This window comes from Lipophrys pholis (genome assembly GCF_963383615.2).
Source record: "Lipophrys pholis genome assembly, chromosome: 22".
NCBI classification, from domain to species: domain Eukaryota; kingdom Metazoa; phylum Chordata; class Actinopteri; order Blenniiformes; family Blenniidae; genus Lipophrys; species Lipophrys pholis.
This window is the reverse complement of record NC_137644.1, coordinates 17,487,188-17,514,800: the sequence shown is the minus strand read 5'-3', so window position 1 is coordinate 17,514,800 and position 27,613 is coordinate 17,487,188. Positions and strand designations below refer to the sequence as shown.

The window sequence follows — 27,613 nt, the reverse complement described above, 5'->3', positions numbered from 1 at the left end:
GAGCTCAGCTTGTTATGTATGTGAGGGAGTCCAACTCATTTGTTATACGATGTGGGGTGCTTAGAGCCTTAAGGGTATGCTCTGGGTGAAAAGCTAATAGAGCATATGGTAAATGCCCGTATTTAATAATTTTTTTGCAAGTGTGCTGTTGGCTGCTCAGCACACTTTCAGGGGTCGTGTAGATGCAAATGCTTTAAACATAAATGTAGTCGGGGCTATGAAGGGTAAACCCACTTTGTGTCAATACACACATTTTTATTTTCTTTGTTGCCTGGCTTTGGTTTTGATATGAACTAAATATTTCCATTAATCGAGGTATTCTCACTTTCAACGACATGAAGAGACACGCGCCTTGAGCTTTGACTGTTTTCTCTATTAAATCAACCCCACATAATTATTCAGTGGTGGCACTTTTGTCACCATGGCAACATTTTTTCCTCCAAATCGATTGCTGCCATGCAAGCAAATTGCACATATCTGGAGCATAAATCTGAACTTCTTATCCGGCTTCAACGGAAATGTTGCCAACGTCAACATCATTCATGAGAAAAAGATCAATGTCTCTTTGTGACCCATTAAAATATTCAATCTGAATTAGTTAAAGAAACAAATACAGGGTATATTTTTACAGATTCTGTATTTACAGCCTGACTTATAAATACAAGTATTTATACAAAACGTCCCATAAAATGAATTGTATTAATTAATTATTTAAGAGCTCTGCTTTCTGCAGGGACTCATGTGCTATGACCTAATCAATAACTAGTCAGAGTCATTACGCATCGATACTCTGAGCTGTTGTGTGGTCATTGGGTTTTCTGTGGAATTGCAGCCGTAGCAGATATATTGGTCACAATCACACAATCAGAATTCAGACGCATATAAAATGGCAGACATTGTATTGAATTGAATGGAATGTGTACTCCCAGTGGAAATGTGCATAGAGGTTGATCGAAATACTGAATATCCACAGGTATCATTTTAACCTCTCGTAAGTGATACGTTTTTTTTTTAAATTATTATTATTATTATGAGGAGATTTTTCTGTCATTTTTCACACATTTTTCTTATTGAAAAGAGTGAAACCTGATAACATATGGAGATAATACATTTTAACCTATATAACATGAGGTTCTGCAACACAATCAAAGTCATGAGAAATGGCCGGCTTGTTGGAAAATTTCAGACATTGTGGGTAATTTATGATTATGATCGTTGTCATCTGAAAATCCGAACATTAGTTTAGAACCCCCCCAAAAAAAAAACTCTTTCCCCCTATTTCCCTCTGGGATCAATAAGATATTTGTATTGTATAACTATATACATTAAAGTAATTTCTGTATGTATAATTGGATATGGTCAAACAACTTTATTATATTTATTCTATACTACCACTCTTTCATTCAAATTCATTTATTGATACCTTTTCATAAGATAATTTGTCTTTATATAATAGTTCAAACATGTTTAAATGAATTGAATATCAAATAAGTGGAAGCTAAAGAAAATGATATATCATTTATGGAGAAGGTTGGATTTAATGTTATACTTCTTCCTGCTCCTTTTTGGACATGCTTTCTGAGTGTAATTGTTCTGATGTAATTATTCACTGTTTGTGTGGTGAAATATGTTTAGTTATCTGGTGTGCACTGTGGACTTGATGTTGATTTTGACCATGTCTGAAATAAGATAAAAAAAATGAAATGAAAAATGAAATTGTGGTGTATTGTACTTATAAGGGCTAAAATACAGTTTTGGTGTGGTTACAATAGTCAGCTTTATCAAACTATCCATTGTACCAATTCAAACAAGAACGAATGAAAATGGCGCACTCACACATTGAAGAGGTTGAGGCCGATGCGGTAGAGGCGTTTTCTCATGACATCCGTGGACAGTGTGGGTGATTTGCAGCTGGCAGGGTTCTCACAGTGGTAGCGTGGCAGGCTGAGGATCATGGCCTGCAGTGCCTCCTTGGATGAGGCCTCGGACGTCGAGCGAGCCTCCGTCGACGTGCTGCTGCTGCTCATCTGCTCTGAGCTGTTGTCCGCGGTCTCGGAGCCGCATCTCTTCACATCCAGGGGCTCCACCACCGGAGAGCTCGCCAGCAGTACCGTTTCCTGCGGTGGAGGGATGTAGGCGGGCTCTCTGGGCGGTGGAATCACAACTCCAACGTCCTCCGGGATTTTGTGAGCTGACATCTTATCCAGAGGAGTCAGAGGAGGCAGTTCCTCGTCTCCTAGCTCCTCTTCACTAGGAGGCGGTGCGGGGAATTCAACATCCTGCTCCTCTAATAGATCTGACTCTAGAGGAGGCGGGGGTTCTTGGGGTGGCGGCGGGGGATCTATGGGCTCGGCCGGGGCCACCGGTGGAGGAGGAGGGGGTTCTTGCGAGGGGGCAGGAGGACCGTAGGCTGGCGGTGTGTTTGTTACGGGGGCGGAGGTGACAGTGGAGGCGCCCTCTTGCTGGGCGCAGCCACCGAGAGTGACAGAAGTGGACGACTCCATTACTGAGGATGAAACGCGAAAGTTCTGGCTGTCAATCTGCACCGTCACGTCTCGAAATGCCATCATGAGCTTGCTTGCACTTCTTGACAGGTCACTTGGGTCCAAAGGGCCTTGATGAATTGTTGACTCTCCCACACCACCTCCTTCTCCAGCCCCTCCTCCTCCTCCAGCTGCTGCAGCCGCCGCCGCCGCAGCCGCTGCGTTGAAGGAATCGGCACTGAACTGATAGGCGCCTCCTTCTTGCAACGAGCACATGGTCTTCAGGCTCCAGTTGCTGAGTGCATCATCTATGGACTTTGCCAGCGACTGGACCTGTTCGGTGAATGAGTCTTCCAGGTCCGTCAGGTTGCCGCCAACCGTGGCAGGCAGCGATGGCGAGCGTACCAGTGGGATGCCTGCCAGGTTACAGCCTTCTGCCAGCGCCCGTTCAGCAGAGAAACCTTCTGTGTTTTGAACACGGACCTTGCGTAGGGAGATACGTCGGGGGAGGCGACTCTCCAGAAGGGAATTGCGGATCTTCTCAAAGTTTTTGCTGAGCTGGTACTGGCGGAAGGCAGTCTGGATCTTGCAGGCGGCACGGCGGGAGATTAGGTGGCCACCGTATTTGTGCTCTAACATTTCGATCTGACAAAATAGAAGAAAGAGGGACACAGAGAGGACAAAGTGAATTAGTGGGAATTTGGTTGTGTTTTTTTCGATTTACAAGAACGTTTTAAGCAGGCCACAAGAGTTAAATAATCAATAATGGTGGTGATTGATGCGTATTATTAAAACAATGCAAGGCAGAATCACAATTCAGCCAGACAAGCAAAAAAAACCCAAAAAACAGACGTTTGTATCTGGACCGCCCATTTTTATGAATATATTAGTGAGTGTGAGTGTGGCTGGCAAATGAATGAGATGACCATTGAAAGATAAAGTTGTTAATATGGAGGGAAGGAAAAAACACAAGGGATGAAGCTTGAGAAATCCCATTTTGGTAAGGAGTGAATACTTTTCAGACATTTCAGTGCTCAATAGTTTCATTCTGTAACCTGGCTTTGTGACGCATATAGGAAAATGATTGCATTTTCTGTCAAAGCTTCAGTTGAAAAGCGAGAGCGCCACAACAGCTGACTCATGGCATTTTGGACAAACTGTTCATTTCTTCAACAAATAGAACTCATAATCCGTGCGGATCCCATAGACAAGTCCTCCGCAACAACTTCAAATTGTCTGAAAATGAACGAATCATTAATCGTGCCTGTGAAAAATTGCTCAAACGCTGTGGGAAATAGATAGAGATGTAATATAACCATCCTCATATGGCTGCTGTTCAAACACTAGATGAAACCTCTTTGAGTTTCCCAGAACAATCAGGGTGTGGGTATCTTTGGAAGTGCCCTGAAAGAGCGCTTATCTTCTTGAGTCACTCTGAAATCCTTTTCATTCAGTCTAAATCAATGAATGCAATTCTGTTTCTCTTCTAACTTGATCAAGGACACGAGTGCGGAGGAAATTTCAGCTTTGAAAGAATGGTCCTGCCAATTAACAGACGTGAAAAGACGCGTCGTTAACGTCCTAAATGGGAAAAAAATCGAACAATGACATCATGTCGCTAACGTTGAGTTCATAAGAATCCTTGTTGGTTGACTCAGGGAGTTTTATACTTCAACTAAAATAACCAACGAAAAGACAAGCGCAGTCAAGATGCATTAAACTGTGACTTCTGGCTGCTTATCTCTGTTTTTGCTTTGGTCCTGTTCAAAGTCACCAATCTACCTTGTGCAGACTTCTCCACGCACACACACACACACACACACACACACACACACACACACACACACACACACACACACACACACACACACACACACACACACACACACACACACACACACACACACACAAATAAAGGCACTGATAGTCGGTAATGGCCGGAGGATTTTGCAATTTGTGATAAGTGGCGAGTTCAACAAGACGCAGTGCCTGTCACAAAATCACATACAAAGCTTTTTAGAAGAGTGGGATGACACTGAAAATCCATCTTATCTACTCCCATTTACATTTCACCGCAGGACCTCCGTGAGCAAAGAGAATATTAAGGTGCTTTGTGGAGACGCCATGACTGGGCTTCACAAAATGAACAGTGTAGGTTTTTTTTTTTCTTAGTTTTTTTTTTTTAAAGTCAGGTAACATGATTAACCTCATTACTCCGAGAGGTGCCCCCTCTTCAGAAGAAATTGTGCAGAGAGTCCCTCCGCCGAGGTGCCCTTGGAAACGAGAGAGAGCCGTCAGCATGGCTGCGTTTGATTAAATGTAGCAGTCAAAGCTTGTTTGTTTTGCCTTGTGCAGAAGCTGGGTCAGGGATGATGAATCGAGCATTTGGGTCACGTTGCTTTCTTTATTAGTGCGTATCTTATGCTCTTTGCTATTCGGATGGAATTACAGTCACTGGGATGATCGGGCCCATGAAGGATGGAGGGAGAAAGAGTCGAGTGGACTGCAGAAGGTGCAGAAAGTGGCATAACAGCTTTATGATACAACACTGCTTCCAGCCACCTCTATTTCTGTAGTTTACTCTTAATCTTTACTAAAGAACCCTTCGGATAAGGGTACACACTCATGGTGAGGGTATTTGTCTTGAACTACCCCATCTTTGACTTCCTAAAAGACAAAACATCCGTGTCGTTTGAATGACAGGCAGCCTCTGCAGTTGGGCGACAATATTGCATTCTCAGTGATAATTATTATTGCCAATGTGAAGACAGTTTTGCAGAAGAGCAGTTTGTGTTTGAAAGTGTGTTGAGACAAATTTGTGGACACACTCAGAACAAAACTCAACTGTAATAAGCCTAAATTAATTCATTGGCAGGCTGTAGCAGTGCAGATGGGTTTAAAGTACTATAGATAGGTAGGCCTATAGTAGGCCTATAGATAGGAAAATTGATTATTCAGCAGGAGGAGGGATTGCAGTCACACAGAAGGTAAATGAAGCGTGAAGCAGGGTCACGTCAGTTTAATGAACTGGTCTTGACTGATCTTATCATTTTTAGGTGCTTTGTTTCTGAATTTCACTGCTTTACATTTGTAGTTTTGCTTTTACTGTTACATTTGTACAATTCCACTTAGTTTTTATTGTCAAAATTACACATCTTCTCTTTGTATTGTCGACACAGCATTTCCCTTCAATCCGAGTCAAATTCTTCCTAATAGAGACGAAATGGAAACTTTGAACTTGAGTAGCTTGGAGAGTTGGTGTGGTTTGTTTTTGTTTCCCTTGTGAAAGTCAAATATCGACTTTCTTGATCTGTTTTGGGTTTCCACCTCAACTTCTTTTTTTTTTTTTGTTTTAATTTTTCACCATTTTAGAATTGTTTAACATAAATTGTGAAGAACCAAATACAGCAGGTGCTAAAAATGCATTTCATTTTTCTAATTCTAATATACATCAATTTAGTAGACGAGTAAAAGTAAAAAAATACTTAAAAAGATAAGCCTGATTTATTCTGTAGGTTTGAAAACTTCACACTTCAGTCATTTCTTTTGGTTATTTATATTGTTCGTTTCTTTCCTTGCACTGTGGGCTTGTTTGTGGGTACAGGTGTTTATGTCTGTAGATATGTATGAATGGACGTGTATGTATATATATTCTATGTGTTGCACAGGACGTGTGGGTGTGTGGGTGGGTGTGGGTGTAAGAGATGGAAGGAAGTAATTATATTATTTATTTGTGACAAGGGGTGAGAGTAAATAAGTTTTTACTTCTCACTCCTTTTCGAATACTCTCTGACAATGTTTTTTTCTTGATTTATTTTATTTTTGTTATTCATTTATTTATTATTTGAGAGGAAAACTTTGTTGTTAATTTTCTTTTCTTTTTTTTATTGTTTCCGTATTCGAAATAAACATTTCAATCAATCAATCAATAGACACCAGTTTAGAACATTTCATGTACTACTGTGTTACTCTGCCACAGTATTGAAGAATGAAGAAATCATACCGGCACATTAGTTCTTTGTAGCATTTGCAGATGAATATGAAAGAACCCTGAATTGACAGGAAGATGGATGAAGGGAGCACAGGGAAAAGAAGAAAACAAGCAGTTTGGGAGTGTTGAAAAAGATGCTGAGCTCCGTAGAAAGAGGTGCTGAGACAAACGACCACGCCAAGAGTGTCAGCGCTGAAAACCCTCTGATCACTTCACTAAAGCTCTGATGGCGGCAGAGATTATTTCAGAGAATTGCGGTGGCACTGGTCTGCTCCTCCTCCGTCACTGAATGGATTTTGACAGGTAGATCAGCGCCACCCTAAGCTCGTGTTCGCCTCTGAATGAATGAAGGTAAAGTGGCGCTGCTCTAGACAATGTGCGGAAAGGAACCACGGTCTGCAGTGACATTTTTCACTGATAGTTTGAGGCTTAAAAGTGAACGTAAACAGACATCGGAGTGAAAGGACAGATAACGGAGGATAAAAGGGATGTGTAAATATTTAAAGAGGAGGAAATTATTCTCTGAGCCTCCTGAAGACAAACATGCTACCAACGACACAAACTGCAAGTATAGCGATCGTTGGATAATGATCTTACTTATATAGGAACACGAGCTCAAATGGAAACTTAATATTTGCGAGTTATACGAAGGGCAAACCGATTTTCTTAGATTAAAATACAGTAGAAGAGTGTCAAGACATTTTTCCCTTCCATTTATAAAATAAATTACTCCATCCGGGTTTCGGAAAAAGAAATGTGGGTTTTAGTCTGGGAAGGTTCGTGCTTCACATGGAAATGACTGGGAAGTTAAGGTCAACCAAAAGTGCAACACACTTCAAGATTTTTCGTTTTCTAAATCATTCAGTGGCAATTTTTTTTGCTATTCAGAGTCCTACAACGATTTCTCCTGCTGCATCTCCTTTATTCCTTCAATTATAACAATACAGCTTTGCTATTACTTCTTTTTGAAACTTCTTATTACCAATATATGAGCAGAAAGACGAGGTAGACTCTCATTAATCTTGGCGGATCATTATAGATTTTTTGAGGCACAGTAAAATTTGGTAACACTGTCATTCTGTCCATCAATCCAACCATTGCCTTTAACAAACAAACTTTATACAGACTCAAAACAGACATATCGCTTCTCCGAGGTAAGAGTACTAACCACTAGATCACTGTCTGTCTGATTAAAATTTTCTTTATCTAAAGTAGTTCATTTAGTTGAGCTTTTGAACGTCAACAGAGCCTGACGTCACTTCCAAGATAACATAATAATGTTAAAAGAGAGTTTGGCCTTGAAAGGAGCTTCATTTGTACTGGTAGAAGAAATAATATCGTGACAGGAATGATATAATTCCTGTTTATATACAAACATTTTAACTACAATGAGAGTATCTATCATCTCTTAACTGAAATTCGGAATCCCAGAGTTTCACCGTAAAAGATGCAAAATAGAGGAGCTGATGAATGCAGATGCAGTAGATGATCAGACTTTACAGGGCAAAAATGCAAAGCCACGATTATTAGCTTTCATGCTCTCTTACAAGCGCCGAAGCATCTGCATGATTAATGAGATCGTTATATAACAGCAAAACTGGGACACAACTAATGCTGACTGCGTTACTAAAGGAGGATGACAATGGGAAAGAGCGATGTCGTCAGAGGGAGGAGATCCGTTTGGCTGATGCATCCTTGACCAAAGTCATTTACGGAGGAAGCGCTGGTGTAAAATTAAATCACTCGCAGACAAAAGCCCGAAGCAATGAACAAAGATTGCTCGGAGTGTCAAAGCGAAACTGCCGTTTCACGAGACGCAAACTACTTGTAAACTTCTTAATGTGCGAGGAGTTGACCACCCGCGCACATTTCAGAGAAATTATGGAGCAAACGGAAGCCATCAGGAAACTTTACAGTGCTGCATGCTTGACTTTATAGAGATAAATAGCTTTTGATTCATGGGAAACGCAAACGTTGGAGCCGAAATTAGCAGCTATTAGTGAGCAGAATGAGGCATTTAAAGTCAGGACTCATCACTTATCACTTCATCAACCCCTTAAACAAAAGAAAAGTGCTGCAGCTCTCCGTTTGAACAGGGACTTCTAAGTAAATTTGTTTGTCTTACATAAACAAGATGAAACACTGTGTGGTTTGCTTTTAAAAGCCTGGGCTGACTGGGTGTATAGTTACAAGGATTTACTAAAAATACCAGCAGCAAATTAGGCAGAAAACTACTGAGCACAATTTAAAGAGAACTTATCATTGTGCTATTGGTGAATTAAGGAGTTTACTTGAGTCTCTGTTGTTGCAGATTGCAAGGATTTTCATCCGTGTGATTCCTATTGTACTTTAAGTTAATAATAAATTGCCTTAAATTGGTTATTTTAATCAGATTATTTCCCACGGACTTATTGGTTTCCAAGCATATATTTTTTATGAACACAATTCACAAGTAATATGTTCTTAATCAGAATAAATTCCAACTTAACGTCTTATTCTTTTACAGTCTCGTTGGTAATCATCATTTCCTATCCATTCATATTACTGCTGCTAAAAACACAAACTATTCTACAGTTTAGTTGCATTCAATTGCTCTTACTGCTGTGATGTTGGGTGTTAAACGCCAGATAAATTAGCTATAAAAGGGCCATAGTAATGCTGACTTGCCATAATATTACCATTACCAGCATTGCAATTAAGGCCTTATTCAAATCATACGACCATTTACTCTCCAACCACTGTTGTGTAACAAAACAACAGAAGGTTTTAAAGACCGCACACTCATGTTGGAGTGAGTTAATGGTCAAATACTTCATCATGAAGCTCTTCCTCACCAATCAAGGTATCGCCCCACAGATCCAATTACCCTGACATTGATCTTGAGATCCATCAGGCTCCAGCAAACCCGTGCTCAACAGACAGAAGATCAATCTCACTGATTGCGTATCTCCTGCCCCGTTGACGGAGAGATAGTAGAGAGGGACTATCAGATGTGAGATTAAATGAATGAAAACAGAGGTGAGAAGGAGGGTCGGGTTGTGAACTGAGGTCCAAGGGACGTTGAATCTCGATTAGGGAAGTGATGAGTGAGGAAATGAAGTCAAAGCTGAGGGTAAATGAAGCTGACAGGGGGTGAAATGTAAGAAACCAACCTAGTCAAAGACATCGGTTACAGTGCCAAGTCAGCTGGAAGTCAGATTATTGTAACTTTCCAACAGAATGTTGTTGTTTTTGAGCTAATCTTGCACTTTAATGTGCTTTCTTCTTCTTCTTCTTCTTTTTTTTCAGAAACAGAGGAATGCAATCCAAATGAAACTCTGAATTTCCTTTCACGGTCTGTGGTTGGCGCACCGAGGCACACCCAGCATATTTAAGACTTCACACCACAGTCACTATGTTTGCTGATTGTTTCGGGTTATTGATTAAGCCTGGCCAAGTATGCTGCGCCACACTAACAGTGAGGGTAATAGGAGTCTCTTGGAGATAAATAGAAAGCAGCAACTTCTGCATTAAAAGGGCAGAACCAAGAACATCCTCAACTGTTACGAGCTGATTTGACAATATTTTCTTGAGTATTTCTTCAGTATTTATACACAGCAGTGTTGTCAGTGGACTGGTTAGCACTCCTGGCTCACAGTGAAAATGTATTTGAATCTATTTTTGGGTTTGGAGTGCTTTTTTTGTACTTTATTCTTCCTGTGAAATCATGGATTTTCTTCAAGGACTCCGGTTTCCTCCCACTGTGTAAAGACAGACATATTCGGTCCCCTGCAACTGTAAGTTGTATTAAACAGCTAAAAAAGATGGATGCTAGGACTGTGGTGCTGCAGTGGTTGGCACTCCTGCCTCTCACAGCATGAAAACCTTGGTATGATACCTCTCCAGTGGCTTTTCTCTCTGCCTCACATAATCCATGTTGGTGATTCTAAATTGCCTGCAGGTGTAAAGGACAGTCCGTCTCTACTGGTTAGCCATGTGAGGAACTGGTGATCTCTGCAGGAGCGATGTGCCCTTGGTTCGGCTCCAGTCTCCATGACCCTCGGGTTAATAAAGCGCCTGCTCTCTCCATCAGGAAACTAAAGGAAAGACTTTACTTTGACCTTCACTGACTTGCAAATGGCATTGAAGGTCCAACCTTGTATTTTGAGTTTGCGGTGCAAGGTTTGTTTAAAAATGTAGCTCTCAAACTCAAACCATATCAAAACGGATGAGAAAGCCATGATTAGTTTACATAAAATGAATCATGTCGACAGTTTTCTTTTTTCGTGAGTATGTAGAAAGTTTGGTGCATTTCCGCTTTACAGTTTCACCCGTCGGACCCAAACTTTGCTGCCTTACCTGGTTGGAGATCCATGGATCGAAGGATGTGGGTAAGATGTATGACGATGACGAAAATGGATGATGAATTGGAGATGATTATGTGACACGGATGAGTTTTGAGTTCCTGATGAGAAGCATGAAAAAAACATAGAGATGGAAACATGAAAACGCAGAGACAAAACACAGTCAATGATCAAAGCTATCAAATTTGCTGTCGTAAGATAGAGTCAGTCGAGTCAGCTTTCATTCTCCATGGGAACGAGGGCTTTTGTCAGTCGTTATAAAGCAGCAGAATAAAGACAAAATGCTAATACAAAAAACATTTTTCTTGGTCCATTGTTTTGATATGAACCTGATGAATATGTGCAACTGTGCCGCAGTAATACACTGCAGTGAATCCAAACAGCAATCAACCTTCTCTATTCCTGGAAAATTACAAAATGATTAAACTTCCTGTGGAGAAAAGCGTGTGAAGCAGTCAGAACATATTCTTTCACAATCCAAATTTTGTGGGAGACAAATTCAGATGATAATGCCGATGAAATGATGATGGCAATGATAATGATTTATGATCATGACATTTAAAAAAAAAAAAAGGTACAATTTTGATCGTCCAAGAGCCAAAAAAGCCACACCATCGCGACAATCAAGCAATAATAAAGATCTCCATCCAGATTTGGCCACCAAATCAAACGTCCTTCTCTTCACACAGAAAAACACCACAGACATGTCGGCGCACAAGATGCACAAAACACACAAGCCAAGTTTACCTTTCGCCCTCCCCTCACCCAAACAACACACCCACCCGCCGCCCCACCCCGCCCCCAACACCCGACAAAACCCTACCTGCTTATTTTTGAGGTCAAGCGAGAGCTCATAGTCAGAGGTGGCGGAGTGTGAGCCGGCCCCGTTGCGCTGCACCCTCAAGGGGGAGGCCGTGTGGTGCAGACTGGCCCTCCTCCCTGCACCACCTCCTTTAGCTCCTCCCCCATCATCGTCCTCCTCTTCCTCCTGCGCTGCCTCGCCCTCACGCCGCTCGGCCTGCACCTCCTCCCCCTCTTGCTTTCTCTTCACATCCACAACTTCTTCTGACTCTTGATTGTCTTTCTCCACCCTTGTCTGCTCCTCCCTGATAGGCGATGAGGGTTTAGGGGTTTCCTGTGGCGCCGCCTCATTCGGAGCCTCCTCTTTGGCCTGAGGCTCGGGTTCGGGCTCGGGCTCCGACTCGGGCTCTGGTGTGGGTGTGGGCTCGGGCTCGGGCTCGGACTCAGGCTCGGGTTCGGGCTCGGGCTCCGGTGTGGGCTGGGGTTTCAGTTCAGGCTCTGGCTGAGGTTTGACTTCGGGGTGTGGCTGAGGCTGAGTCTGTGGCTGTGGCTCAGACTGCAGTTGTGGCTGTGGTGGCTGAGTCTTTGGCTGAGTCTCTTGCTGCTGTGGTTGGGGCTGTGGTTCTGGCTGTGGTTGTGACTGGGCCTCACTCTGCAGCTCCCCCTCTCCTCCCTTCCCTTCCTCCCCCATAGACGATTCTGGAGAAAGGTCATCGCTGCAGAAAGGAGGAGAAAATGCAGAGTGAGGTTGCTGCTTCATCCGTGGTGAGCTCTGACCTCTTCTCCAGGCTGTCTGGGTTAGTGGTAAGAAGTTGACCTTTTTTTTTTTTTTTTTTTTTGTGTATGACCTTTTTTTTTCCTGCTACCAACAGTGTGCAGAACCAGTTCACTGTCTACCTGCTCTCCTATCAACGTCTTTCTTGTCTGTCTAGACATTGACAGACAACGAACTACAATATAAAAGAGTGGAAGAAAAAAAAAAGATTAAACCATTAATTATTACAGTTGAGATCTTCAGAGGAGAAAATGTGAAAAAAACAAAAAAAAACAAGATATTTCACAGCCAATAGTGACACACGCCTACACACAAAAAGACATGGGGGGGGACAGTCATGCAGCTAGCACGAGTATCTCTTCTGGTCTTTCAGACTATATGTGTGCTTGTGTGTAGGTGACTGCTTGTATGTGATAGTGTCAGTGTGGGAGGTGACAGCTATTTGTGGTGAAATAACAACACAAGGTGTGATTTGAGCAAACAGAGTGAAGGTGGTAACCCGTGTGTAATCGGTTTCTGCATGCCAGCAATGGACCTGCTCCTTCAGCCTATATTCTTACGATACCATCCCTTTTATTTCTTTATTATTTTAAGATTTATAAGCTGTGCTGTCTGCAGAGGGAAGTCCCTGCAGTATACTAAAACTGTTGTCAGTGTGAAAAAATACCATCTTTTTAGTTTCAATTGTCAGCCGTTTCTGAAATAATTCCATCTGTTTGACAGTGTATTATTCTTTTAAGCAGTTTTCATTATCAGACTGCCAGAATATCAAGACGGGGGGCTATAAGTCATGTGACTGGATCTGAAGGCTGCTATTAATGTTTATGAGAAGTATTTAACAGACATCTAAAAGCTTAAATATACATATAATACACACACGAACAGACTCAAAGTTGGACAGTGAATTTCATGATTTTGCAATTTCCCAAAACTGCAATTCAGACATTTACACGCACTTCACCAACAACCGGTTCAGCCGTGTTTTACGAATCAAAATCACTCCCCTGAAACAAGATTAAGCCAATTTTTATTTTTAACCCAAAAAAGGATCTAAAGAGTCTAAAATTTTGCGAACTGCAACTAAAAGTTTTCATCAGAGTTATATTGTTTCATAAGCACAACACGAGTCACGGAGAATTTAAGTAAATGTGGCTCTTTGAACCATATGGAAGTATTAAGCCAACGTAAGTAGAGATATTTTACTCTGAATGGAAGTGTTGGACCAACTATAAAAATCCTAATGATCAATTTATCACAATTTCTACATAAAATAGATCCCCTGCTTGTATTTCTGCTTTAGGTCTCCACAGTTGTTCTGTCTGGAAGATACACATGTTTTAAGGCCGACATGTTAAGTATTTCCTGAAAGATCCATTTAATCCAAGTTAGATTTTACACACTAGTTGGCAGTGGTTGTGATAACAGCTGGGCATGTTATTACCGAGATTAAGATAAGAGCTTGTTTTGTTTTTTTCCCCTCTCCTATTGGATCTGGCGATAAGACTGGAGTCAGTGAGCATAAAATCAGGACATTCAGGCAGCCATATGCAAAGTTGAAGGAAAAAGAAAATCTGCATTCCCCAGAGGATGAAGAGATCTCACTGTGGGAATAAGACTTTAGGTGCAAAATTCACAACTCTGCATATTTGAAAAGGTTGCAGACGCTAATATATATACCTCTACATACCTGCCTAATGCATGTTTGCATTTGTGCAGAGATTGGTGTGTGCACAGAGGTTTAAATGAAGAAAAAGAAAAACAAACTCTGATCCAGACAGATCTGTCCACAGCAAAATCCCATCTGCCTCCTCCTCCTCCTCCTCCTCCTCTTCCTCCTCCTGCGCACGAGGCTCACGTCTTATTTTCATCACACATGGCAGCACATAAGCTGGGCGAGAAAGTATCTTCAGCTGGGATATAGCTGGGTCCGCTAAAATAGATCTTTGTATGAGTAATGAATAATGAATCAAGAAATAAAGTCTGCCGCTTCGACACTCAGCTGCAGGTGAGCTTTTTCGTGTGCAGAAAATAGACCTGACTGGAGAAGGAAGAAGACTTCCTTCAGGAGGAGAGATGCTCCGTAGCCTGTCATGTCGGCTTGTGATCTTACCTCTCATGCATTGTGATGAATCTAAATGTATTTTCTTTTCTTTGGAATACCATTTATGGTGAAAGATAATATGACAACCAGCAAGGACGTGTGCAGCTGGATTTTGGTCAAATTTAAATCAAATGAAAGTCATTTATGATAATTAACAGACATATGATATAGTATATTTTCAATGCATGTGTATATAGTCATGTGTACATTAACATAAATGTTAATTCAAACCACTTTGTAGCCTCTTCCAACCTGAATGCACGTCACTCACATTCTCTCTGCATATCAACGCTCTTCATCCTCTTCCATTTAGTCTCCCGCCATGTTCGCTTCCTAACCGTCCGTCCACACACACACACATTAAACATGTATACAGTCTTCCAGCCGCTCTGTCCTCTACCGGCTAATCAGATGGAGCAGGTCCAGGTGTCACCATGAGCGACGAGGTGGAGACGAGCCCTGGATGCCGCCGCTCTCATTTTTCCATATGTCAGTGCTGAAGACGGATGAGTGCCGCGGCCTTTGAATCCGGAGTTTAATTGCAGAGTCCGCAGACGTCTCTTACTCACTGGCACAGCGGCTAATCCACTGCATTCGTCTCTTCAGAGTGAGGTTTGTTTTAGGGTGTTCGCACGCTCGGGGGTGACCAGGTACAAGACCAGTTTACGCCGACTTTCGTCGCATCCATTAGTGAAGTGTTACGTTTCCATGACTACCGAGCTTGAAAACATGGAGAGTGGCTTTTTTGTTTTGTTTTTTTAACTACTGACTGACGTTCCCCCTCAAACCACACTTTCTTTTGCAGCAATATCGCTTCCCATTTTTATCAAGAGCACAACACACGATTTAATTTGGCTTTTACACAGTGCTGATTTTTAAGATTTTTTTTTTAAAAGGAAGCATTCACTAAACATCACATCGCTCTTCCCATGAGTTGTTCATAGCTGTGAGTTTATGAAGTCGTCATCTGATCTGGGTTTGGCTCCAGTTTCAGTCGCAGCTGTGGGCATTTTCCTTTCACCATGTTTGATCCTATTTGAAATGTTCATCTCATCAGACTAAAGCTTTTTTTTAGCTCAAACTTGTGAGCATGATCGGCAATTAGTGTGCATGCCGGTGCAGTTGCTTCCACATCATACATTACTATAGCTGCAAAGCCAACCGACTCTATATGAGTGAATTGCAATTTCCAAGTGTGTCAAAATTCCAAAGCAGCGTAAAAAGGTAAAAATGACCGACTGCATAAGAAAGTGGTGTCATTCTGCTTGACCTTGCACACAATTTCCATACATGAAGCCTTCGCGTCTGTGAGGCGTGTGAGACCCGTTGCAGCACTGCCGTGATGGAAAATGTATTTATAGTCACCGCTTTCACCGTATATCTTTAGATATGGACAGAGCCTTTGTTCTCCAAGTAAAATAATGTGCTCACGTAGAAGCCCTGAGTTCAGTGAAAGTGCATCATAGCGTACTTAAAGGATCCAAAGAAAAGCCAGGAAAAATATACAGGGAAAGAAAATCCTTTTTGGAGCAGTAGTAAAAGAGTGTGTCCACTGCATGTGAAGTTAGTTTTAATTACTTTCATTGTAGACAGATGGTAACTAATGTTTATAGCTGTCTAGATAAACATGATGAAGTGGGCATCAGAAGTATACACCCAATACAATATTTTAACCCCCCTTATTTGTTCTCAAAGCTCAGTGATACTGTCAGCACATTAAGGTAAAACAAAGATAAGATCCACAAAGATATTATCTGCAAGTCTTCATCAGTTCTCCTTTCTAAGTCACCGCAGTTCTTTTAGCCTTGTGGCCATCTCAGTTTCTGTAATAAAAAAAAAAGCCTCTTGAGCGGCTCAGAAACCTGAGCAGAGAAAACATGAAGGAGATGCAATTTGGAGATCCTCCATTCTGTCTGCTATCCAATATTTCTGTTGTTGAGGGAAACGGAACCAGAGGGCAGCAGCAAAGAAACCTGACAAAGACATCTTTCACTTCCTCGAGTGTCAGGCAGCATCGATCGTAGGGAACATGCATGCAGAATCTTCTGTTTCTGCAACTGTGATTAACGACTCACACTGGCATGCAGGCTCGAGGAAATTAAAAAGCGCCCATTGTGATGCGTGAAGCTAAAGTTGGTTGAATGAATGGAGGCGCAAATTACAATCTGTTGCACACCTCTTTGGTAGCAGGTGGGATTGTGAGTGTAACTGTCTCTCTGTGCAGTACTTGTTATGCTTCAACTGCTCCATAACGTCTCAAAACTTCCATTGGCGAATACATAGAAGTGTGCTGACTTTCAGTAGCTGGCATCTCTGGTCACCTTTGTATACAGCTGTGTTTAACATGTTCCCCTTGTTTTTCTGCCGTTCATCAGCTTCAAGCTGTAGTCTCAGATCTAACAGATGGCTGTTAGAGAAGCATCAATTTCTCATCTAACTCTTGGCAAGAGAGCAAATACGCCTAATTCCCAAAAGTTTGCGCTGTGAGAAGTCCGGAAGAAAAAATAAAAATGAATGGAGCTTGCATTTAGGCTGGCACATTAAAAATTGTTTGTTCAGAGCTGTGTCATCTCTATTGGTTTTAAAAGATCCTTTGTTGTGTCTCGAGGGTTGCAGTGAGGAAGACATGAAGATATTGTAATACTGAGTGCTGACTACAGCCCGCATCATTTGTTGCACTGCGTGTAAAGGTGATGACACCGAACAGGAAAACCACAATCTCCATCCAGGATGTGCCCTGATTATGAACTCAGGCACAGCATGCGACTTTGACTTTCATTAACCTTGATTGCAGAGGTTTTGCCGCATCATCAGCAGAGAGGTGTGCGGCAGCAGTGATGAGCTTTCGCACCGTGCCGCGACCAGAGGGGTTCAAGGGGTCTAGCCTCGGTGGGCTGCAGCCAAGGAGTTGCTGAAGAAGGCAATATGCGAAGAAAACCACCTCAGCAGATGTTACAGCAAATGAGATCCCACAAGAAGTAGCTCACTGCTAACCATTACTGCTGCAGAAAGTAGCTCGCTTTCAATCTAAGACAGGGAGTGCATGTTTTTGGTTTTTTTTTTTCATGTAGAAGAATCATTTTCACTGATGTATTTGAAGTCGTCCCCCCCCCCCCCCCCGTTCTTTTCTGCCTACCAAAATAATATCTCTTTACGGCAGGAATCATTCGCCTCGCAACTTATTCTGAACTCCCCTTCACTCCCGTTCCCTCCTCCTTGTATTTCTCATGCTGCTCATAGAGAATTAATCAGTTCATCAGGCAGAACACAAGGGCAGACAGAGGAGCAGAAGCCCCTGCATAAATAGGAATACTTCCTCCTTCCGACACAGGGAGAGGGTAATATATGAGCTAAATTTGCTGAATACATCACTTTGGTGTATTTGAAATTCTTCACAGTCAATGCAAGCTGGAAAAAAAAAAAACATGACTGAGAGCGCTGAGCACAACAGAGAATTCAGGCTGTAAAGGAGACTGGAGAAAGTGTCAGATAGCGTTTGTGTGTGTGATTTCTTTACGTTCCCTATAGTTAAGCCAAACAGAAAGATTCTGCATTGCAGCGTGTTTCCTCACACACTAAAAAAAAAACCAAAAAAACAACACAGATACTGCAAACTCTGCTCCCACAGTGACACAAACTATTCAGCTTTCCTGAAATTATCACCACAGTTTTCCACCATTTTGCCATTTGGTCTGGAGACTGCAAATGAGTTTTATTCCACTTCATGAAGTAGCTGTCACCCCTGATTAAAAATAAAAAATAAAATCCACAAGCATCAAAAAGACCACGGTCTTCTCTAATCACCAGGTCAAGTAACTAACTGATTTTTCTTCTCCAGTTCATAAAAAAATGCATAAAATTGACCTCCTTCATAGGCTTAATTCATGACTGAGCCCTTCGTTAACCACACTTACCTACTCTTAGCTTATTTTGGAGCGCTTCTAAAATTCAACACAGACTGTCAATACGAATGACTTAATGTCTTATAGCTCACAATGAATGTAGGATATAATATAGATGACTATATAGGTCAATGAGTTTGGAGGTATTATGTGAACATTACAGAGCGATGAGAAGTACAAGGTCTTGATTATAAATTAAATAGTACAGTGTCTCTCTGGACTAAAAGGCATCCATCTTATCTCATATGCTTTTTATGGTCAAGGTCAAACGGAGACTCGCGCATCTGCAGCGCCATATCGTCCATAAGAGCTGCCCTCTCGCTTCTACACAGACAATAAAATCTAAAAGGGACATGAAATTTTTTTTTTCCTTCTTTCTGCACATTGCGTAATCTCCGGAGAGACAGCTATACATCCCTGGCCAAGAGGACTGAAGCTATAGAGCATAATGGTTAACAAATATAGCAATTACATGTTTAAATCATGAGATAGGCACTGGGTGACTCACATGACTTTTTCCTTCAAGAAATAATGTTGACGTCCCTTTTACTCTGTGATAAACAAAGCGTGGTAGTGGAAGGTCATTGTGAAACAATTAGAATGTATTACTAGAAAGAAAAAACACTTGGAAAAAGAACGTCATCTTGCTCCGGAACTGGAAGAATATTTCTCTTTTAACGGTTGATGAAACATAAAATATGCATGGAGTCACTACGCTACAGTGGGCAAGGCCACATCCACCCAGTGAATTTCACCTTGAGCTTTGACATGCAGTGATACATGTTGGGGATCGTCTTCTTTGCGCTCTCTGCTTGCACTGTGTGATCAATCTTCAAGTGATAGATTGATTATGGAGACGCCAATCAATACTGCACTGAGTGGGGCGAGGATGTAGATCAGAAGTAGCAATGTTGAGCAAAAAATAAATAAATAAATAAAAAGGGCAAAGAGAAGAAGGAGGAAACTGCAATAAAAAAAGAGATGCTGTCTGTAATTCTGTATATCTATATGTGATCCATACATTCTAAGCACTGGGATCAATATCAACCACTTTATGTCTCTGTTGTGTGCTTCTGGTAAAATCGCTCGGCTCTTTTATGGACATCTTCACCCCACAAGGGTTTAGGAACAAACTACTTGCACATGCAGTATGTAAGTATAGACACACAGAGACCTGAGTAACCACAGGCATTCCCCTGAAAAAGCAATGAAACATATTTACAGCAACAATGGCGCATTTGGGTATAAAAACAGGTTAGGCTCTTGAAATATGCAAGACAGGATTTCAAATTGAATCTCTTCAAAAGCCGTTGCCCCGGGTTGTGGGTAAAATGGAGAGAGAGAGAGAGAGAGAGAGAGAGAGAGAGAGAGAGAGAGAGAGAGAGAGAGAGAAATGATACCATATCTGTCTTCCTCCTATTGTTTAAGTCATGGGCCTGTATGTGTATATATATATATATATATATATATATCTTCAGCTGATATTAACCATACCAACGATGCTATTTCCACTCACCCTCCCTTTTTGTGAGCTTGTCTCTCTCTATCGAGAAGGAAGACAGATATGGTATCATTTGATGTCACAAAATGATTCTGTGCAAGTGTTAGGAACCTTTTGACCAATTCATTGGAGAAACATCATTTAGCTCTATAACATTTAACAACAATGACCTGACAGAAGCCTCTGATTTGCACTGGATTGTGTTGAAATTCGCTGCTTTGAATTAGAATCATTTCTACTGGAATTAGCCGATTGTCAAGTAAATGTCATTCAATGATATTTTCACAGCAGAAAGTCTGTTTTAGATCCACAATGCATGTTATTTCGCTGTCCGTTTTGTTCAGAAACGGTTTCCTTCAGTCCAAAACATTTTAATTGAGATCATATGACTTGTGTGTAGACAAGTGTGTGCGCCTTCTTCTCTCTTCTTTTGGCCTTGTGATGGACTGGTGACCTGTCCACAGTGTATTTAACTAACGTCAGCTGCCAGAACTACAATCATTAACATTTCCCGTCGGCGTAGCCTAAAGATGATTGGCGTCTGATTGGTTCGGCCTACGACATTTCTGACAGGTTGTTGATTATAAATGGCTTTTTTTTCTTCAATCATTTGCACGAGATTAGATACCTTTTCTGTGTCTCGTGTGTGGAATTGTTTGTTTGTTTTGACTCCCTCATCTACTTTCATCCACTGTCGGCTGGAATCGGCTTCAACCACCACAAATATGAAGCAGTATAGGTGATTCACATGTGACGCAACATAGACCCTGTTGGTTCTTTTGGGAATGTTCCTAATTGTGTCTCTGCTGGACAAACAGCTTATGAATCAAGGTAAAGCACCGCATCTAAAAATATCCTTCAGTGTTTGGAACTTACATTCCTTGTGACATCTGCACCACGTCTAAATCTCATTTACCGCAATCCAGGCAGTGGACCTTTTCCAAATCCACATGCAGAGAGTCCAGTACCGTGCCAAGCTTACTTTGGATAGGCAATGTTTTTCTCTGATGTTTGTTTCACCGTTTCTTATTCACATCTTGGTACACATAGGAATTACACCGCTATTTTTAAACGTCATGGTAAAAAAGCATCTCTTCATGGGTGCCTGACAGCGAGGCAGGAAGAAAAGGGGGGGGTCGTGTTCAAGAACAACAATGCCCGAAGAAAAGATTCAGCTGCTGTTGCAAGTGGAACAAACAAATGAAACCCTGACGATTTCAGCAACTAATTGCCTATTATGTAGCCCGTCAGGGGGAAACAGTGACATTTTTGCCTTCTTTTCCACATATGTGGAAACATCCTCTGGCTGTTTCCCAATGCACACATTTCTGTTTAAATTTGGCTCTTTTTAGCGACACAGAATGGTTTATACACTTCTAGGAAAACGCCAATGGTGTTGACTTACAGCAGGTTAGAAAACACCAGCTTTGCTACTGTGGAAGACACTGAGGTTCTACCAATGATATAGATTCCCCTACTCTGTTAGATAACTGTATTTCATAAACTACTATAAATAAGATTTACCTGCTCCCTCTTCTAACGCGGTGTTAATCTACCGAGGGTAAAGGGCTAATATGATATTATAAGTGTCAGATGGTTTCAGATACTGCAGTAGTTGATTCATCGCTATTCATTCCACAGCCGGTACGATCAAAGTGCAGGTCTGACAAACTCAGTCACAACTGGAAACTCTAGTTCTAATGAAAGGTTTGGAGAAATATAAATACTACAACTGACTCGTGAAGGGAATAACACTGACTGTTTCTTAATTAGGCCGATGTTGATGCGTCGATGCTTTTGAAGCTGTAAAAATTACATGCGGAAGTTTGATGAGGGGCCAAATTGCGATGGCAACAAAACTGGGTCAGACCATCTCCAAGGCTGCGCCTCTTGTGGGGCAATTCCCATCTAAGTTGGAAACAAAAGCCGTGGTCATAAATTTATGGCTGTATATATCAAATTCATCTAATTATCTTCTCTTACGCATGAGTGTATCTTTGGGAAATCCATCAGATAACGGAAGATATATTGTGATATAAACTATGCCCCGATTTGCCAATTTTCCCTCTTAAAAATGAAATGAATTTAAATGAAAAATATCACAAAAGTGATACGTGGAGTGTCTTTGGTATCCTGTTACTTGGCTCACAATCAGTGCTGAGTAATAAGAATGCTTTCAAAAGCAACAGCAAATCATCTCCACAACAAAGGGTTGAGTTTTCGAAAAGGATTTTCAATTTTGCCGTTAAAGTGACTCGTTTATTAGATAAAAGATGGCGAGCCACCCACATCATGCACTGTGATCTTGAAACTCCGGGGAGCTCCGGAGATTCACGTGGGCACGCATGAACAAGATTGGAAAATGTAATGAAACGTCCCTTAGAATTAGCAGGTTGGTTTTGATGTGCTGTTTATGAGCAGTGTTAGAGGATTAGACTCTGAATCGGTATGTTTCAAACACCTGTGGTGTAATTTCTTGCCGCAAGGTCTAAAAACAAAAAGGAACACATGCGTAGATTGTGTAGGATTACTGTGGTGTTGTCTTTGGGCGAGAACTCTAAAAGAACCTAAAAAATGTATGAAGGAGTCGAAGATGAGTAAGTAGACAGAATCTGAAACTTGTCTGCTTCAGAAGATCGTCTGCCAGAGTACTGCACTTGCGAAGCCCTTCAGGTTTTGTTTAGTTCATTCTGGGGTCTTTTGCCTGCGCTGTGGTCCGTGGTTTTATCGAACTTTCGCTGAACTGAACTGAAAGGAGACTGAAACCTTTTTCTTTTGTTGTTGTTTTTTTTTTTTTTAAAACAATCTCACTCTCCTTGTGTGATGCGTTAATATTTAAAACGGTGAGCAACAGAGCTGCTGTAATGGCAAGAACGTTTGCTTCAATTGGCATAAATGGAAGCCGTGTGAACGCACAGAGGCCATTTGTCATCAATAAATTACCAATAAATGTGAAGCAAAGCAAAACCAGATTTAGAAGGAAGCCAGTTCAGCATGAAACATTCTGGCCAACGAGTGTTCATTTCTGGGAACGTGGGTGACGTGGGGGAGAGATTTATTGTTGCCTTAAGACTGAACAGAGTGAGAGATGAGTGATGCCGCCCAGTTGAAGTAGGTGGAAAGATTGAGAGACAGGAAGACAAGAGGATGGATTGAGCACAATATAGCCAAGGCGACAGGAGAGAGAGACTTGCAGACTGGCTGTACAAACGGGAGCGATGCGTCAGACGGTCCCAGAGAATGAGACGTGGGGATAAATCCAGACTTTCATTACATGCAGGAGGAGCTTGAGAATAAGTGGCCAAATTTATGCTCCGGGCTGAGAACTTGCTTAACACGCTGTGCTGTGTTGCAATGTGGGACGGGATGAGGATGAAGCCTCCACAGGGGCAGAAGAAAAGGATTCACAGACGGGACAGGTAAGCTCACACACACGTCATGAACGACCAGGGTGCTCAGCGTGCTTCACGGCAAGATGTCGCAATAGAGGAAGTTCCAGGTTGTCGGGGAATGACGACCGATTACAAAAGCAAACAGAAAAATACAAGAGTGAGGAATGGAAATACGACGACATCCAGAAAGACTTGGACTGGGAATGATGAGATCCGGTGAAAATCCCTGTAAATACATATAAAACAGAATTGGGCGCACTCTATTCAATCCTATTCCAAACTGTTTTGAAAGCGTCGCTCCCCTCCTGTTCACTGGGTGTTGAACACACAGGAACCTGTTTTCTATTCGTTGGCAACACCAGTCCTGATTCACTCGCGTGAAACGTTGACAACAGCCAATGGGCTGAGACAATGGCCGCATCCCTTTCTGTCCACTTACCTCCAGCGCATCTTTGCTCACTGATGGCAATGCCAATACGGGCTGGACAATAAAGGGATTGAAAGGACCGCTTGGTTGACATGCTTCCATACACATGCGATTTATTTCCCTGATGGAGATGCAGCTTCCAGTCCGAGGCGCTACCGGGGGAAGAGACCAAACGCTGGGGTGAAAAGTCTGGTGCTTCCAGGTTGCACGGAGCCCATGATTAAGTGTGATAGCCGGCAACTTTCATAGTTGATATATGTTACAAACTAATGCAACCACCTACCATGCAGCAACATTACTGCTAGGCTTTTATACATCCATTTGATATGACCTGTTTCGGTCTCTGGAGAGAAATCTCTTCTTCACAGCTACTCACTTCTAATCACAGGTTAAGTGTTTGGCTGGTGGTGGACACATTTTATAGTTTTATCTCACAAATGCCATTATTTTTCACAAATAATTATTTAAGTTGACAAAAAACTGACTTTTGCCATTGTGTATTTTCCACTGCCCCCAATGGATCGCAAAAAAAATAGAATTTTTTTTTAAAATATTTTATATTTTATCTACAAATTAAAAAGTATTTCTTTATGTTCTTACTCATTTTTACCTTATATTGATCATGAAAACAAAAACTGCAATATCTCAAAATGAGATACTTAAAGATTTGGAGATTAAGATTCTTCATTACTTGTTTTAATGTATTTCTTTCATTTCTTTTAAAGCTTTAATGTATTTATCGTATTAATATGTTTATTTTATTTCTTTGCAAAACTCTTCTGTATTTCTTTAATTTCTTTTATTTCTTTGTATAGCACTGCAAATTGCCCCGTGTTTGAATGGTGCTGTACAGCATAAATAAATTTTCTTAGCTTTGCCTTATGATGGTTTATATGAGTGTATAAATAACTGACAATGCTGTATGTTAAATGTAGATCATGCATTAAAGTTCCTGCTTGTCTTGGTTATCAATGTAAAACCCATAACCGTAGTTCCAGACTGAATAATAATAAATGAGTTTGTGATCTCTGCAAAAGTAAAATAATTCTTCCTGTATCAATCATCTAGACTTTTGGTATTTATTATGCAAAGAGAGAAATACTGCGATACTAACATTGTGTTCAAATACCAGAAAAAGAGAAGAAATTCACCTTCAGCAGCCCCAAAAAGCCAGCTGAGAAGCTACCCACTTTCCTCTCGGTGAAGGAAGCCCCTGTAAACACTGTCAGTGTGAAAGCCACTCTTGCACATACAGGATCATCCAGTTAATACGTGTTTTGAAAAGCGATAAAGCGACAAGACGGGATATTTGCTATCTGATGAAAACACAGTGTCTTACGCCAAAGTAAACCTCGGAAATACCCAGAAATACACACCCAGCACGCTCACACACACACACACACACACACACACCCAGCACAGCACGGATACGTAATGCAGCTAAACCCAGCAGGGGGTCAGGACTTGTCAAACAAGGGTACAGGAAGAGCATGAAGAAAACAAACACACATATCCAATAAATGCACCACATCTTCTTTTTCACGTATTAAAACACACATAAGCTACAAATACAGGTTTCAGTTCTATTTTATTAGAATAAATGTAGATTACTGAAATCCAGGTGGAAATCTCTGCTTTTATTAAAATCTAGAGAAAAATATAGTTATTTGAAGACGATTTACAATATATAAAATAAAGGTATTCACTTTCACTACTTGCCTAAGCCTCCATTTTCAAGAGTGTATGTGTTCATCAAATAAACATCCTCCTCCGACCACCACCAACAGTCATGCACCATGCATACCCATTCATATAAGGCAAGGTGGGTAAAGTGCCTTGCCCAAGGACACAACAACAATGACTTGGATAGAGCGGGAGATCATGAAACCTTATGCTGCAAAATACAGTGAAACGTCCCAAAACTCCAATAGCCGTATCATTTTGCATGTTTTTACAAACTCACCCTGACAGCATGGCTTTGAGAAAGTTTGATAGAAACAGGGACGCTCTCTTTAATGGCAGCATCACTGACATCTTATCTCGGGTCGCAGTGTTGTGTGGCGTCCGCTACACACCTCCTCTGCAGCGTCCGTCATCCTCCGATAAACTTTAGTCTCAGTGTGACGCACTATGAAACTTTCATGAGGTAGTTAGTTGGGACCGTTTTTTTTTTTCTTTAAGTCTCACTCTGTCATTTCCCCTAAACACCTTAATTTCGTGAACACGTGCCCCATGTTTTGCATGAGTGAGCTCTTTAGAGCTGAAGTTGCTTCTAAATTGTGTATTGGGCTCCAAAAGCCAAACGGGACGGGTGATGAATGTGTGTTTGTCCTTGACTTGAGCATTCCGCTTTCATCCATTTCAAGATTGCCTTGACCACGGTTCGTTTTTTTCAAACAATTTCACTCTTGCAGACACACTTTCGACGCTGAAGACGGGCATACTGAAAATTTGTCATAAAATCAATGTTTTCTTTGGAATTTTTACAATTTACTTTGGCGGGCTGGTTTGGAGCTCCTTGTTTGACACTCCTGTTATAGAGGTTTTTTTAATTCATTTATTTAATTTTGATCTGTTTTGAAATGCAGTCCTATTAAGTCCTAATAAGTCAATCGAACGAACAAGCTGGTCTGAAGATGCAGATAAATTCAACATAATGGGTAATTTGCTTTATGGGTAAAACTCAGACTTGATCCTTATTAAGAAAGAAACAACCCTCGATAAATCTCTTGACAAAACAAGTGTTTTGCAGGTTCTTTTAAAGGATTTTGTTTATATGTGAGCGAACTGTGACGAGTCAAAAACACATTGGATCAATTTCACACATAACACTTTTAATAAATATTATAAATGGATATTGTTTCCAGCTACATCAGTATCTTTCAGAGCATTGTTCAGAGCAGAGTTTCAAAAAATCTTAAAAGTTAACAAAACACAAAGTGAAACTATATTTTTCCCAGAATCCCTTTAGAGTACTGACTTTTTTTATTTGGCTGTAACAACGTCCACCTCCTATGTGCCTTGGCACTATATATAACACAGGTCACTCTGAACAGTTTCTGCAAACAACTAAAGGGTGTCTATTTTTCTTTTTCTGACTGAGAAGACAGTCTTCAGATTATGTGCCGTGTGAAGTTATTTATTTCCCTTCCTACCGGGTTGATTTGTGACCAGCGCTTGGTGCTACACGAGAAAGGGAAGGAAAAAAAATGGAGCTAAAGAGGCTGTTTATTTTAACAATGGAAGTGAGGAAGGAGAAGTATGGTCTGGCATCTGGCACACTATTCACTCTGGCACGTTCTCCATTTTCTTCCACTGTCCGCACACAACACACACACACCCACACACCATGACACATGCACCCATATACTCCAAATCGTTCGTTCTCTTCTCATCGGTGAAATTGCTTTCAAGGGAACAGTATTAGAAAAGGTTTCACTCTGTTCATTTGATGGCAAAAAGAGAAGAAAAAAGAAAAGTAAAGCCCGGTCATCGCCAGTGTTGTGTTTCCATTGACTCTACACAGTGTGCCGAGATGCTATCCCGTCAGCGGGCCGATAAGGACAGGGGGAAAATTCAATTACATCTCAGTGAAATGTGAAAGTTTTTTCTTCCAGAGTGAGAGTCCGCCTGTGTCTGTGTGGACCTTCACATTTAATCTTCTCTCTGACAATGGTCCTCTTTGGAGGTTATGTGGGCTGTTAGAGAGTCGCGAGGCTGGTTGGTAATGTCACAGTCGCTCTGTGTCAGACTGGACTTCTACAGAAGCAAACTAATGATGCGTTTTATTGTCATCAAGCCGGGGGAGAAAGAGCTGGATCAAAAAAAGAAACACCTGCTCCGGTGAAATAACAAGGCTGACTTCACATTGTCCTTTATTTTGAAGGGTCAGGATGA

At 41.3% G+C, this 27,613-nt stretch overlaps 1 protein-coding gene across 1 annotated transcript in view; it reads right to left on the bottom strand.

Moving 5' to 3' along the window:
- The window catches only part of iqsec3a (IQ motif and Sec7 domain ArfGEF 3a), a gene marked incomplete at its 5' end in the record, with an annotated part of 96,969 nt that overhangs the window by 36,365 nt on the left and 32,991 nt on the right, over positions 1-27,613 (bottom strand). The window contains 2 exons of the mRNA XM_080492407.1: positions 1,837-3,128; positions 11,641-12,334. Of these exons, the coding sequence (XP_080348533.1) occupies positions 1,837-3,128; positions 11,641-12,334 (1,986 nt within the window). The remainder of the gene's footprint in view (positions 1-1,836; positions 3,129-11,640; positions 12,335-27,613) is intronic.